This window comes from Prionailurus viverrinus, chromosome B2 (genome assembly GCF_022837055.1).
Source record: "Prionailurus viverrinus isolate Anna chromosome B2, UM_Priviv_1.0, whole genome shotgun sequence".
NCBI lineage: Eukaryota > Metazoa > Chordata > Mammalia > Carnivora > Felidae > Prionailurus > Prionailurus viverrinus.
The window spans coordinates 95,323,301-95,339,846 of NC_062565.1; the positions used below are offsets into that span (position 1 = coordinate 95,323,301).

The 16,546-nt window shown below is 41.8% G+C and overlaps 1 protein-coding gene across 1 annotated transcript in view; it reads right to left on the reverse strand.

Annotated features, from left to right (window-relative positions):
• The window catches only part of PREP (prolyl endopeptidase), a 126,216-nt gene that overhangs the window by 91,392 nt on the left and 18,278 nt on the right, over nt 1–16,546 (reverse strand). Inside the window, exons 3-6 of the mRNA XM_047860322.1 lie at nt 9,642–9,775; nt 8,313–8,443; nt 5,600–5,809; nt 462–583 (exon numbers count right to left, since the gene is read on the reverse strand). Coding sequence (XP_047716278.1) covers nt 462–583; nt 5,600–5,809; nt 8,313–8,443; nt 9,642–9,775 — 597 coding nt within the window. The remainder of the gene's footprint in view (nt 1–461; nt 584–5,599; nt 5,810–8,312; nt 8,444–9,641; nt 9,776–16,546) is intronic.

Here is a 16,546-nt window from a genome sequence, read left to right on the forward strand (position 1 = left end):
GTATACATGAACTATCTATATATATGATGGGAAAATGTCCAAAAATATACATTTTAATGTAAAAGGTGAATAAAATGTGAAGAGGCAAGCTGTGTAAAAAGGAAAACACACACACTCTTGCTCCCCACATTCCCACATAAACAAAGAAAATGTTTGGAAAGATATTCTCCTCGCCTCTGAGAAATAAGATTCCGAATTTCAAAATGTTCGTGTTTTGCTTTATGTGATTCTGATTCTGTACTATTACATTTTCCACCATAAGCAGGTATGGTATTAAAGTTTTCTGTGGAGGTTGCAGTTAAAAGGTTTATCACTTTCAAAACTAAAAGTCAGTTTGAATACCGATATTTTTAAGAGAATATTCACTCATAGGACTTATCTATAAGGATCACACAAGAATATTTATATACACAATTCATGTGACATCATTTTTGTGGGGCAATTTCACAGTAGCACAATACCTCAGCTCCACCCATCCATTTGGGCTCATCAGGAAACTCAGCACACAAAATATCTTCTGACTGATCAGTCCCCAACACGTGGTAACAGAGTTTTTGGTGGAGATTGGTGGATGTCTCTGTACCTGAAGAAGGTAAAAATGTATACACTGAAGTGGCAGTTGACAATTTTATTTTATTTTATTTTTTTTAATTTTTTTTTAACGTTTTACTTATTTTTGAGACAGAGAGAGACAGAGCATGAACGGGGGAGGGGCAGAGAGAGAGGGAGACACAGAATCGGAAGCAGGCTCCAGGCTCTGAGCCATCAGCCCAGAGCCTGACGCAGGGCTCGAACTCACGGACCGCGAGATCGTGACCTGAGCTGAAGTCGGACGCTCAACCGACTGAGCCACCCAGGCGCCCCGGCAGTTGACAATTTTAAGAAAATCTATTCCACTGGTATTGTACCATGCTAGAAATATTTAAAAACTTACTTATCTGGTCACAGGATACAAAGTTAACATGTAAAACTTAATTGCTTTCTTATACACCAAGAATGAATAGTGGAATTTGAGGTTAAAAACACAATACAATTAGGGACATAATATACACCATGGGACCATAGTTAGTAATAGTAGTACTGTATTGTATATTTAAAAGTTGCTAAGAGAGGACAGGTTAAAGTTCTCATCACAGGGTGCCTGGGTGGCTCAGTTGGTTAAGCATCTGACTCTCAGTTTTGGCTCAGGTCACGATCTCAGGTTTCGTGAGTCAGGCCCCCATCGGGCTCTGGGCTGGCAGTGCGAGCCTGCTTGGGCTTCTCTCTCTCCCTCAGTCTCCCTTCTCTGCTCACGCTGTCTCTGTCTCTCTCAAAATAAATAAATAAACTTAAAAAAAAAAGAAAAGTTCCCATCACAAGAAACAGAATTTTATAATTATGTATGGTGATGTGATACATGTTAACTAGATTTAAATGATCATCATTTCATAATATATACAAATATTGAATCATTAGGTTGTATACATAAAATATGTCAATTATACCTCAACAAAAAAAATTTTTTTAAACACATTACCATTTACATTAATACCTCCTAAAATAAAATGCTTAAGTACAAATCTAACAAAATATGTATTAAGACTTATATGAGAAACACTACAAAACTGATAAATCAAAAAAGAACTAAATAAAGGGAGAGATGATCCATGTTTATGGATAGGAATACTGTCATGTCAATTCTTCCTCACTTGACCTACAGATTCAATTTAATTCCAATAAAAGTCCCAGCAAGTTATTTTGTGGATACCGATGAGTTGGTCCTTAAGTTCATGCGGAGAGGCAAAAAACCCAGAACGGCCAACACAGTATTGAAGGCAAAGAACAAAGTTGGAGGCTGACACTACCTGACTTCAAGATTTACTGTAAATAATCGAAACAGTGTGGTACTGGCAAAAGAACAGATAAATCAATGGAACAGAGTAAAGGGCCTAGAAACAGACCTACATAAACACAGTCAACTGATCTTTGACAAAGGAGCCAAGGTAACACAATGGAGCAAAGATGGCCTTCTCAACATATGGTGCTGGAACAACTAGACATCTATGTGGAAAAAATGAATCCAGACACAGACCTCACACCCTTCACAAGAGAGAATTCAAGTTGGATCACAAATCTAAACATAAATGCAGAACTATAAAACCCCTAAAAGATAACATGGAAGAAAATCTAGACGACCTCTGGTTTGGCAAGGACTTTTTAGATACTATGCCAAAGGTACCATCCATGAAAGAAAGAACCAATAAGCTGGATTTCATTAAAATAAAAAATTTCTACTCTGTAAAAGACGCTGTCAAGAGAGTAAGACATGTCACAGATGGGAGAAAATATCTGTGAAACACACATCTGGTAAAAGGACTATTACCCAAAATTTACACAGAACTCTTGAAACTCAAAAATAAGAAAAGAAGGGGCGCCTGGGTGGCGCAGTCGGTTAAGCGTCCGACTTCAGCCAGGTCACGATCTCGCGGTCCGTGAGTTTGAGCCCCGCGTCGGGCTCTGGGCTAATGGCTCAGAGCCTGGAGCCTGTTTCCGACTCTGTGTCTCCCTCTCTCTCTGCCCCTCCCCCGTTCATGCTCTGTCTCTCTCTGTCCCAAAAATAAATAAACTTTGAAGAAAAAAATTTAAAAAAAAAAAAAAATAAGAAAAGAAACAATCCTATCAAAAAATGGGCCAAAGATCTTAACACAAACCTCACTAAAGAAGATATGCGAGGGTGCCTGGGTGGCTCAGTCAGTTAAGAATCCGACTTTGGCTGAGGACACAACCTAACAGTTTGTGGGTTTGAGCCCCACGTCGGGCTCTGTGCTGACAGCTCAGAGCCTGGAACCTGCTTTGGATTCTGTGTCTCCCTCTCTCTCTGCCCCTTCCCCGCTTGCACATGGTCTCTCTCCCTCTCTCAAAAATAAACATTAAAAAAAAAAAAAAAAAAAAAAGAAGGTATGCAGATAGCAAAGAAGCATATCAAAAGATGATCAACATCATAGGTCACCAAGGAAATGCAAATTCACACAATAATATACAACTATACTCCACATGCCCGCCCCCGCCCAGAACAGACAAAATCCATAACAATAGCACACCAAATGCTGGTGAGGATGTGGAAAAACAGGAACTCTGATTCATTGCTGGGGGAATGCAAACTAGTGCAGCCACTTTGGAAGACAGTTTCACAGTTTCTTACAAAACTAAACATATTCTTCCAATACAATCCAGCAATCACTCTTTGGTATTTACTCAAAGTAGTTGAAAATTTATGTCCACACAAAACCTGCACACAGATGTTTATAGCAGCTTTATTTGTAACTGCCCAAACTTGGAAGGTACCAAGATACCCTTCAATAGGAATGGATAAATAAACTGTGTTACATTCAGACAGTGGAATACTATCCAGTGCTAAAAAGAAATTAATTATCAAGCTATGAAAAGACATGGAGACAACTTAAATGCATATTACCAAGTGAAAGAAGCCAATCTAAAAAGGCTACATAGTGTACGATTCCAACTATGTGACATTCTGGACAAAGCAAAGCTATGGAGACAGTAGAAAGATTAGTGGTTGGGGCGCCTGGGTGGCTCACTCGGTGGGTGTCTGGCTCTTGATTTTGGCTCAGTCATGGTCTCATGGTCATGGGGTCGAGCCTGGCCTCGGGCTTTGTGCTGACAGCGCAGAGCCTGTTTGGGATTCTCTCTCTCTTACTCTCTCTCTGCCCCTTCTCCGCTTGCTCACTTGCTCTCTCTCTCCCTCTCTCAAAATAAATACATAAACATTAAAAAAAGAAAGAAGAGGCCAGTGGAGAGGGAGGTGAATAGGTGGAATACAGCATTATGAGGCTGGTAAAACTGACACTACAATGGTAGATAGATATCAAGTAGCATACATATGATTAATCAATCACATTTTACATTTGTCTAAACCTACGGAATATACAACATGAAGAGTGAGCTGTAATGTAAACCCTGGACTCTGGGAGAGTATGATGTGTCAATGGAGGCTCATCAATCTTACCTCGTCTGGAGAGGGATGTTGATAATAGGGGAGGCTCTGCATGTGGGGACAGGAGACGTACGGGAAATCTCTGCACTTCCTCCTCAGTTCTGCTGTGAACCTAAAAATGCTCTAGAAGGTAAAGACTTTTTTTTGTCTTTTTAAGTTTTGGTTGGGCATCACTCTGGAAGTAATTCACACATACGTGCTGGCTTTGGAGGCTGTTGTGAGACTGAACGATTCTTTTTTTCATTATGAAAAGGCACCAAGCTTTCAGGACAATGAAAAAGGTAATACCATAATATAAAAGAAAGTTGTACAGAACTTGGTGACTTTCCATAGCTTTCCCAGGAAGCACATGGTCAGAATTGTTTAGCCTCATTTTAAGTCCCTCCATCACACAACCTGAGTGGCCGTTGAGGTCCTTGTGACAAGAGGGCAGCAAATTACAGCTGGCAAAAGATGGTACCTTTCTGAAATCAATCACAATAACTAATCTTCACTATTTTTGCCACTGAAAGCTGAGCCTAAATAATAATTTTCATGTTTTTCACAAATAACATTGTTCTCTAACAAGAAATGGCCAGGGAAATACTTTTTTGGTCTCCCACCTGTAAAGAGCAATCAAGACAACAGGAAAATACTCCATGCCAGAGATGGTAGAGCATGAAGAAGGTGGTGTTGAAAGCTTGTATCAGCAAGGTTCAAGGTACCTGGCCCTTTCTATCTGGGAGGTGAAGAGTAAAGGGGGAAAGAAAAGAGACTACTTGATCACAATAGGATCTTTGTGCAAGTGAAAAGAAGAACAAAGGTATGTCCTACAAGTTAACAAGGAGGAAAATGTCACGATACATCAACCAGGTGACCCATAACTTCTGATCAGAGGAAGAGATATGATCACCACAGTAGGAAAATTTCATAATCACTCAACGTCATTAAATAAATTGGTTTTGTAGAAAACAAAAAAGATCCATCTTCTCCATGACTCCTTGGGAGATATAACACATCTGTAAAGGACTGATTGCAATAATGGCTCCGTTTGTCATGGGTCCTTATATCTGTTTCTCCACCCCTTGAACTGGGGCTGCTGGCCCCATGACTTGCTTTGGCCAACAGAATGCAGCAACACGATGCAGTGCCAGTAGCAAACCTAGACATCAAAGAGGCTTGTGCCTTTTGGCTCTCCCTCTTGGAATCCTGCTGAGCTGCCATGCAGACCAAGTGGCTAGCTTGCTGGAGGATGAGAGACCACATAGATCAGAACCCAGGCCCCGACACAGGAAACAGCCAAGCCGAGATCAGCCAACTGATCCACAGCTGAACATGGAAACATGACAGAACTCAGCTAATCCAGCAGAACTGCCTGGCCAACTCACAGACTCACAAGCAAAAACAAACAAACAAACAAACAAACAAACAAACAAAAAAACCCAAACATGGTTATTATTCTGAGCCACTAAGTTTTGGGGCAGTCTGTTACACAACTGATACAACATCCTTTGAGGAAACTGGGTTCTACACCAAACAACTTCTATGTAGGTTTAGCTTTTAAAGTCATATGAAGTCACACTTCTATTCCACGAAAAAGGTGCTTCGCCTGATACCTTAACTTACCATCACTTTTTCCATCCTGTTGGGGATATGAGTTGTAGAACATCCCCTTCCCATCATGGGTCCATGCCATACAGCTGAACTTGACTCTCTCAAGCACATCTGGAAGCTCTTTGGCACCATCAACTTTCATGAACTTGATCGTCACCCAGTCTGAGCCGCTGGCACTCAGACCATAGGCAAAATATTCACCATCTTCACTGAATGCATAGCCTATGGGACACAGGATAAATCCTTAGTGAACTTGGGGACACAACCCCTAGCCCTGCCCACTGCCCTCCGTGCTGTCTGACAACGTTTTCTGCCAGATGTGCAACAGAAGGAGCAGGAAACCTGCAGTGAGGAACCCAGAGGGCTGAGCCCAGGCCTTACAGGGATTCGCCTCACGAGCTTGGACAAGTGTCCGAACCTCTCTGGGTCTTAGTTTTTTTAACCTGTAAAATGACATCTTGGATTATATGACCACTAAGATAGTTTCATTGTTTATATTTCTATAATTCAATAAGCAGTTCGGTTAAAAGCAGAGCTCATCTGAGACTTTCAACATATTTTATTTATACTCTAAAGAGGAAGGGGAAAAAGAATAAGGAAACTACTTTTAGAGTATTGACTGGATTATGACACGTAGCATGTAACAGAACTAAACAGAAGCCATTAAGTAATTTTTGGAATGGATTCCAAACTATTTGAAATCACTCTTTACAACCTCATTTTCTGAGCATTGCTGGCACTCAAGGATTAACGTCCACACCATCTGACCAGCACAAGCCCAGGTAAATAGAGCCCAAGGGTTGCAATGAAGGCTCACACAGTGCATATTCCAAAAGTGACCGTGAAAAAGAAAAAGCAACACCATTTATGAACTGTTACGCATGTCCAATTCTTTAAGTCCATGACAGAATGTTCTAATCACTACAGAATATGTGTTGAGAAATTTTATGTTTATATCAGCTTTTATAAATATAAAGTAGGTATAGATAGCATTTGTTACCAGATACTGACACTAGAGATTTCCTCTTACAATGTTTGCTAAACTTTACTAGGGATTGAAAATTAATCCTCAGAAACTCAACTATTTTCAGAACTGCCCTACTATTTGACATGGAATTTCTATTAGTGGTAAATAAGTTTAAAATTTCACAAAATCTCCTTATTAATCATTTTTGATTCCTATGAAGTATGCAAGCTCATCTCTATATAAATACAGAGAAGAGTCTAGAAGGTGATGGAGAGAAAATACTTCTTACTCTATGTAAATTATTTCTATATAATGAAATTTTTCAGGAAAAAATTAAATAATTGATTTGAAATGTATAAAAAAATCACATTCTATCAAAACAATCAGTATGTTTACCCACACTGTAACCTCCCTATAATATCATTTTCAGAAAACTTGAAGACTGAGGCCAGGTCCCATGTCTAATTTCCCTTTTCATCTATCAGGACCTGTATATGGCAGGCATTCCATTAAAATGTTACTGGAAAGAATTTTCAGAGACTCTCCTATAATGAAGTTCTTCTGGATGAGTTACAAGACAGACTTTAGTTAAAATTAAATGATATCCTACACAGGATATGTTCTTACATACCGAACCAGTGTATTAACTTCATTTACAAGTGCAAGCTCAAATTCACGGGAGGATATTTTTGGTTAGCTGGCTGGCATCTTAGTTTCAATACTGATTACTTTCAACACGAGTTAGGTAAAGGACCATCATTTACATACACAGCCTATTTAGGAAGAAGAGGGGAAGACCCATGAAGTGGCTGAGTGGCTCCACAGAAGGGTCTTCCCAAAGCGCTGCTACAACAGGGCCTTTTGATTCCTACCTAATCGATTACAGGACGACCGTGTTCCAATTGCTCAATTCCGCAGGCTGAACCCCCACCTGTGCTTTCTCTACAAAACAGAGGATGCTACAGCCAGGGAACTGTAGGGAACAGTCAGGGAAATGCTGAGCCAACTTCATTAAGATCTAGGATACCAACGAGAGATGATTCCCAGAGTATACAACTATTAAAGCATAGAACCAGAGAAGAACCAACTTCCTTCCTTAGAACCAGTGCTCGTGGCACAAACCAACAGTAATGGTTATGGACTGTGGAGGTTATCTTGGGGTGGAGTTATTGAGGAGACATGTGGTCACTACAGGCCAAACTTAATGATTTGGGTTTTAAACTTGCATCTTCAGGCAACAGGGTATCAATCGGTCTAATTTCTACAAGACTGTGTTTTTTTTTTTTTTTTTTTACTTTTAATTCTAAAATACTGACAGCTAAAGTTTAAAACTCTGATCACTTCCTCCCCACCAAGGAAAGAGATCTTGTAAATATTCTTTCCCATTTTATATTTATAGTTGGAACATTCTTCGTAGAGCTTAAATTACTTACAGAAGATTTTTTTTTCTAAACACAGATAGGTCTCAGGGATGTTAGAAGCAATGATGTTGGTACTTAAATATCTCAGAAGCCCTGGAAGCTAATTTGGGTCCAGTGTGAATTATTCTCCAGTTCTGCTTCATGCCACCAAAACACGTGGCTACTCATGTATTCCAAAGATACTGTGCAAAAATTAGCTTTCCTGATACTGCATGTGCATCTGTTGCACAATATGGTCCATCCCGTCTGGTATTTCAGAGGTGAGGGGACTGCAGCAACGTCAGAGCCGTGAGTGAGGGCCCTGGGACTCCTGTGGGCTTGGCTGTGTAGCACTCACCTCGGAGAGCCACCGTGCCATCGTCAGAGAGTATGTTGGGGTCAAGGAACACTCTGGCTTCACCTTCTAAGGAATCCTGTACGTATAATACTCGCTGGTTCTGCAAACCTGTATTGTAAAAATAGAAATACCTGGGGGACAGAGATGGTCTTTATTTAGCGGTAGAGTTTTCCACTTGTGGGGTACAATCAAATACACACAAGCAAAAAGAAAAACAACACACAAGGGTTCAATTGCAAATGGGCTATGCCAGGGACATACATACGTGGGGACTAGGATGGAAGGTCCCACCACCTCCCTGTGCCTAGAGTTAGTTATCTGAATTGTTTTAGGTACTCAAATAATTTATCATAATTCTGCATATTAACTAAATGGGAACAAATAAAGCCTGCTTCATTTGCTAAAATGAAAACTGATAATCAAAGAAAGCAGTGATTTTTTTTCTTTTCAATGGAAAAGAACACAGGTTTTCTAAAATGAAATGCTGGATCCTTCCCTCGGCAAGCCGCTAGGGCAGGGGTGGACAAACCCTTTCTGTACTGGGCAAAACTGCAAATGTTTTAGGCTTTGTGTGCCATAGAGTCTCTGCTGCTGCTACTCAATTCTGTAGTTGTACAAAAGCAGCTATGGATAATATGTAAATGAATGGACAGGTCTGTGTGCCATTTCAATTTTATTTACAAAAACAAGCGGCAGGGGGGCATGTAGATGGTACTTTGCTGGTGGGTGTGTGTGTGTGTGTGTGTGTGTGTGTTTGTGTGTGTGTGTGCGTGCACGCTTGTGCACATGTGTGAAGGCGGCGGAGGGGGGGTCTAAGAAATTCTCAATAAATTTATGATGATGGTTCCAGAGACTTAAAAAAAAGAACAAGAGAATATGTCTAAGTAGGTGTGAAAGGGAGAGGAACAAGAGAGGTGAATTAGTGATAGGTGCCGCCTCCTGGCCATTTCCATTCCTGGGTGAAAGACACCCATACAATAAAATCCTTTCTAGCAGTATAAGCCAAAGGGAATCTTAGAGGCAAACAAATCTCCAGTGCCATCTGCAAATCATCCTATCTCACCAATTACTAGCCATAAGACAACAATAACTTCCTATAATCTAGATTTTTTTCCCTAGGAAGTATCTCTACTAAATTTCTTAATTATAATTTTAAGAATATGGACAACAGACCAAAAGTTTTTATTCTCATACTCAAGCACAGAAATGATTTGACTTGAGAGTGAATTAATTCCATCAATGGCAAGTTATTTAGAATTTGTATTTCAAGATTTAAAGAAAGCATTCAATTAGACAAGTGAAAAGAAAAATAAAAGCAACCTCACATACCGTTTTCCTTTCTTGAAGTGGCAACTATACTTGGGATAATCATACAGTTCAGTCATTCGCTCTTTGTATAAACCTCTGATAGGACATTGTTCAAGAAATGGAACAGTAATCTTGTTCTGGGCCTCAACAAAAGCCTATAGAGAAAATTTAAATGGAAAAAGCAAGTCAGACATAAAATTTTCCATATGGAATTTTATCCACTGATATATATCCATGAAAGCATATTTTTCCCTCAATAAATGATAACTAGTCCTTTCATGGCACTAACTACATACTGTTAACTCATTTAGAACTCACAATTATCTTATGGAGAAGGCTCTACTATCAGCCCAACTTTACAGAGGAGAAAACTGAGTTTCAGAGTAGATGAAAAGCTGCCCAACATCAGACAGCCAGGTAGGGGCAGAGTTTACTCTTGAATCTGTTCCCTTAATAAACACAGTCTGCTGTACTAAGATCATGCAGTCAATTGACTACGTTCACACGCTGCCAAGGTGCCAGCCTTCCTAGTCAGTAGTCTGAGATCCCACAAACCATCAGAATTAAAGAAACATATACAAAGGTGCTATTTTACCAATTTTGCTTTTGCCTATGCTGTCTTCCTAAGGCCTCCTACCTTGTCAACTTCAGAGAACCTTGTTAAAATTTGAAACTGAAGAATATTCTTTAAAAATTGGAGAATGGGTGGCATTAGATAAGAAAATCAACAAAAACAGTTTGTAAGAAGGGCAAGAAATGGTCTGCAGGAAGTCAGGGGACCCTGGCAGCAAAGGCAGGGCAAGGGGCAGGTTTCACAACAGATCAACTATACCCAAGCCTACCCTGTTTGTAAGTAAGCAATTAGAAAGTTCTTCATACTATGAAAACTCAGACTCCGAATATTCACCTCTGGCTATTAGTAAGAAATGAAACAAGAATAAATATATTAGTTCTAAATTCAGTTGAAGGTTCAATCTGATATTTACAAACAGGTAAGTTCTCAGAGGAAAACTTCAGGAAATTAAGAACATAATCTATTTTGAATGACAGATGAAAATGCGCTATCATTGGCCTCTACTTTTGGATGGATCATCAAGGTCCAAGGGCCCACCCTAACTCAAAATGGTCTTCAAATGGGATCTCCTACAATAACCACCAACTGTGCTCTGGAAAACCATGATTCTGTGTTCAGAGAAAGCTGTTCTAAAATTCACTGATATTTATAATGTGCTTGAGAATATGAGAGAAAGAGTAGAAAGTAGGACTAAAATAATGAACAACCCTTTTTGCAAGATGATCCATTCAAGAAAAAAAAAACTGTTATGGGGGTACCTGGGTGGCTCAGTCGGTGGAGCATCTGACTTGGCTCAGGTCATGATCTTGCGGTTCGTGAATTCAAGCCCCACCCTGGGCTCTCGGCTGTCAGCACAGAGCCTGCTCTGGATCTTCTGTCTCCCCCTCTCTGTCCCTCCCCTGCTCGCCCTCTCTCCCTCTCTCTCTCAAAAGTAAATAAACATTAAAAAAAAAAAAACCTGTTATGGGTCACATTTCTTATTTCATTCAAACAGAAAACAAAATGTATTGAGTCCCAAAGAAATATAATGCCAAATGCTTATTGCCAAGGAACTGGCAATTCACCCTGGCCTGCCTTCCTACGGCACTTAAGCTAACGATAGTTTCTATACTTTTAAAGAGTCGGAAAACAAAAACAACCCAACAGAGGCCTATGTGGCTCTCAACATCTGAGCCATTTAATACATAGTCCTTTATAGAAGAAGTTTGCTGATTCCACTGCGCCTCATTAAAAAGAGTGTCAAAGAGGAAACGGGCTTTTATTTTGGTTACAATATCAGTGTACAGCCACAAAGCCACTCAGGGGCAGGACTGTGGAGCTCACAAAGTGTGTGCAAGAGCATTACTGATTTCATGATGGAAGGAAATGCCTTGTCTACTTTACAGACACAGAAACTGAGGCATGCAGTATTGAAGTCACCCGGTCAAGGTGAACAGTGAATTAGCAAGAGCACTCAAGCAGAATTACAGTTGACCCTTGAGCTACATGGGCTTGAGCCAGGCAGGTCCACTTATTTGTGGATTTTTTACAGTACTATAAATGTATTTTCTCTTCCTTATGACTTTCTCTGTAACATTTTCTTTCCTCTAGCTCATGATAGTATAAGAACACAGTACATAATACAAAAAACACACAAAATACATGTTAATTGACTGTTTATGTTATCAGTAAGGCTTCCAGTCAACAGTGGGCTATAGGTAAAGTTTGGGGGAGTCAAAAGTTATAAGGGAATTTTCGACTTCACGGGGGGTTGGCACCTCTATCTCCTACATTGTTCAAGGGCCACCTGTACTCTATTCCAGTCACAGTAGGAGAGGCTGAGGCCGGCTCCATGCCTGATTCCGGATGTGGGATGAGTAAGAGCAGACACCCGGGGGAGAAAGGAAGCCAGGCCTCCTATGATTTCCCCCCTGCCTGTGTTAGGTGGGGCTGGACAGGCACGTCAGGGTCCTGGAGCATCGGAAAGGACTTAAGAAAAACCTCATGTGCATCAGCACTGATCTTGGCATTGTGGATGGAAAGGTGACAAGTCCAGGACAAGCTCCCTGCCTTCGTGGCGCTAACACTGTACTGGGGGAGACAATACACAAGCCAGAGGGTTACAGAGAATGGTTAGTCCAAAGGCCACACGCAGGGTAATCATGAGCATCTGCAGCCTGTGCTGGTCCTGAACTGTATGCCACCTGCCCGGGATGAGGCCAGGACAGAGCCTGAGAGGGAGTGCTGTGAGCAATGTGACATCGCTGTGCCATCTCTGCTATGTTTTACAAAAATATCAATCCATACCGGTTTGGAAATTTAAAAACCAGTCCTTCACCACAGAGCCTGGGAAGCACTGGGAAGGAGGAGGGAGGGTGGCCAGGGAGGCCCTTCCGAGACGGTTCTGAATTAAGGTAGGCTAGGTGACAGGGAGCAGCCATGCAAAGACGGGAGAAGTGCTCCAGGCCAAGGAATGGCAAGTGTGGGACCCTGGGAGATGGGAGCTCCCAGGTGTGAAGGAGAGCAGGGAGGGCAGTGAGGCTGGGAATGAGTGACAGGGAGCAAAGACCCAGGCGGGAGCTGATCGTGCAGCACCTCATCACGCGGCACCCAGTGGCAGTTATGAAGTTTGAATCTTCATTCTAGGGGCAAACAAGCTATGACTGGGAAAGGAGGTAGTTACAAAATCTGGCTTATCTTTTGAAACATCTACCCTTGCTTTGGATGAAGAACAAACCAGGGAAGCAAAATTGGAAGTCAGGAAGGTGGGCCAGTGGTCCAGGGAGAGCTGAGGCCAAGTGAAATGGCTGGTCTCCAGAAGAAGCAGGAACGACCACTGTGATGGGGCGCAGAGAAAAATGGGCACTGTGTACGCTCGTGCGTGGATTCGATGGCTATTTCCTGGAAGGGCCTCATCAGACTGCTCTAGCTCCTCGGGGCTCCCACCCTGGGATCCCAGTGTGCTGAGGCTCTTGGCTGGCCCCTCTTCTTCCACTGGAGGGGCCTCTGAGGAGGGCACTGTGCGGGCTCTGTGTCCCTCACCCTTCTGGTTTGTGTTTGTCTGAGGCTGATCGAGGCCCTATTCAGGCTCTAGTAGGACCAAGGTGGGCCCAAGACACACAGGTGTTCAGTTCCTTTGCTTTGGAAAGGTGGAACCGTCTTCTTCAACTGCTCCTCTATCTTGCATCACTTCTTTTAGACGTCTCGTGGTACAGACACAACTGCGGCCACCGGATCCATCTCACACTGAAGCAGACACTTTGGCTTTCCTCGTTTCAAATGTTCATAAGACTGTTATGCCAGGCATAATGCTACTAAATAATGATACAATTCTAGGACTATTACGACCAATTTTGTCACCCCACCCATCCACCGATAATAGTCAACCAATTACTCTAAATAGAGCAGTTTTTAAAGACTATGTCCTTCCAAGTCAAAGACCTACATGTAAAACCAAACTGGTCAAATGCCTCAAAGTCTCAAATTCTTTATAACTTGGGCAAATCCTTCTCATGCTCAAGACAGCAAATGTTCTATAAAGGGGCTTTGTGAAATTTAGGGTTCTACAGACTGTCAATATGATTTCTGGTATTTTAATCAGGAAACACCTTCTTGGTCACTTACGGATTTAACAGTTTGGCTTCTTGGTCTAGAAATTAGAACAAATTGGGGGAAAGGGAGAAAAGAGGCAAGAAGAGACGAACAAAACTGGAGGACATCCATGATGATAAAGGAGCAGGGTGAGGAGAATTAGAATTCTCTTCATTCCTCAAGAAGCTTTGGCGTCCACAGTCGATTACAGAGTGTTGTCCAAGTGACTAGAATCTGAAAGCCCATTAATGACACCTGCAGCTGAGCCTCTGAAGAAGATCAACAGTTTGGATTTTATAGCAATGAATGGATGTGAACGCACTGAATAGCTGCCCGGGACTAAGAAACTTGGCTTATACCTCCCTCTTCCCTTGAAGATTAGAAAGCTCCACAGCAAGGCAATGTTTCAGTTATGCACACGGAGTAAATTCTAGAGATGTGCTGCATGGCACTGCGCCTGTAGTTAACAATACTGTACTGTGCACACAAAACTCTGGTAGGAGCTCATCTTTTTTTTTTTTTTTTAAGTTTATTTATTTTTGACAGAGAGAGAGAGAGAGACAGAGCCTGAGTGGAGGAGGGGTAGAAAGAGGGGGAGACACAGAATCTGAAGCAGGCTCTAGGCTCTGAGCTGTCAGCACAGAGCCTGACACAGGAGCTCAAAATCACAGACCATGAGATCATGACCTGAGCCGAAGTCAGATGCTCAACGGACTGAGCCATCCAGGCGCCCCTGGTAGGAGCTCATCTTAAAGTCTCACCACCATGAAAGAAAAGGAAAGAAGAGCTAGCTGGCAAAGGGTCACTCAGGTTGGGAGCTGGAGATTCCTTTACCCTATCTTCAGAAAGAATTTCTTCAAGTTGTCCTCACATGCACCGTATTTTAATCCACAAAATACCTCACATCCTTTAATAAGCATAACTCATACATATATGAGTAAAAATGAAGCATACAGTTACTCACTAACTAGCTGTATATATATAAAACACCACAATTAACATAAGATTAAACAGATGAATCAGGGATAAAGGGAAATGCTACAAGAGAATAAAGGAGAAACTATTTCCAGGATGAGGCAGGGGTGAGAGAGAGTGGGGCAGGCAGTTGTCAAGATGACCAAGAGGGAGTCTTAGGTAGGACATTAACTTGCACACGGCTATCAACCTCCACTCTTCCCAAATAAACAACAAAAACTAGGAATGGTGCTATCCATCACCATCATCTGAGGAGTTTCTGCTGCAAATTATACACACAGACATATGCATGCGTGTATATGACCTGGTTAAAGCAACTTTCAGGGGCTTCTGAAGAAAACAGGTTGGTGTCAGAGGAAGGTCTGGCAGAACAACACGGCCACGAGGAGGCTGAGTGCTTCCTGGAGGCCACAGGGAGATGCATATGTGGGTCCCCTCTCACTGCTGGGAGTATGGCAGAATTCAGATATGACTCTCCAAGTGCAGGGATACCCTTTTAAAAAAGAAGGTAAAGCTCATCCATGAGGCTCCAGGACTCAGGGCCCGGAGATTTGGACAGTCACACAGCAAACTGAAGGCAGGTCATGCCAAACAGAAAATTAAACGCAGCTGCTTCAGGAAACAGGTCTAGAAATTGAGACTATAAAGGAATGGAAATAATATATTTTATAAAACTAATATGAGAAATATATACAAAGAGAGAGAGAAATGAGTATCCCATATTTTCCAGTACTCACTGAACATTTTTTTTTTTAATTTTTTTTTTCAACGTTTATTTATTTTTGGGACAGAGACAGAGCATGAACGGGGGAGGGGCAGAGAGAGAGGGAGACACAGAATCGGAAATAGGCTCCAGGCTCTGAGCCATCAGCCCAGAGCCCGACGCGGGGCTTAACTCACAGACCGCGAGATCGTGACATGGCTGAAGTCGGACGCTTAACCGACTGCGCCACCCAGGCGCCCCCTCACTGAACATTTTTAAATAATTAGCAGTACCTCAGACAACAAAGGAAATCTTAAATTCCAAGAAAAAAAAGGAGATTCAGGGCACAGTAAAAGCACAATACTACTTTCTTTTCCCGGCCCCACAAACCCATTACTTACTTATTCCCCAGGAGGAGAAAGAGTGAATTCAAGTGGTAAGAGCCCCAACTCCATGGGGCTTGTCTTTTAACATTAAAACCCCAGAGTGGGTGCACCTATTCTCTCTGGGACCGTCCACCCTCAGGCAAGGAAGGCTCACACTGAGCTTCCAGCTGCATGTGATTAACAGTACAGGCGGGGCCTTCCAGAATCCCAGCCAGGTCTCTTTTCCACCTCCTATGCCCATCCCATATGGGCAAATCAGTTTGACCTTACAGTCAAGTCTTGTTCTCAAATCTAGTCACTACTAGGAAGTCCATTCAAAGCTGAAACCTGAACTCCATTTGGCTTGGTCCTTTGGGGCACATGCTACTAACCAGAAACCTGGCAAGGACAGACGTAGTTCAAATCTAAACCTAACTAAAAACCTGATCATGAAGAAGTTAAATGCATACACATCCTCTCTTAAATAACTTTTTTTTTCAATAAGAGAATCCAAACAGCAACAGTAATATTTAGAAAACAAGAAAAATAAGACTATTAAAGAGTTAAAATTCATGAGATGTGGCAAAACATTTGAAGATGATATCTGTATCTTGGTACCCTTGAGAAGTCCTACTGATAGAGTTGGGGAACAGTGTGTGACTTCTATTGGCCATTTGAGCACCCCAACCCTCGATCCAGGGACTGATCCAGGGCCAGGAAGAACACCCATACAGGATGA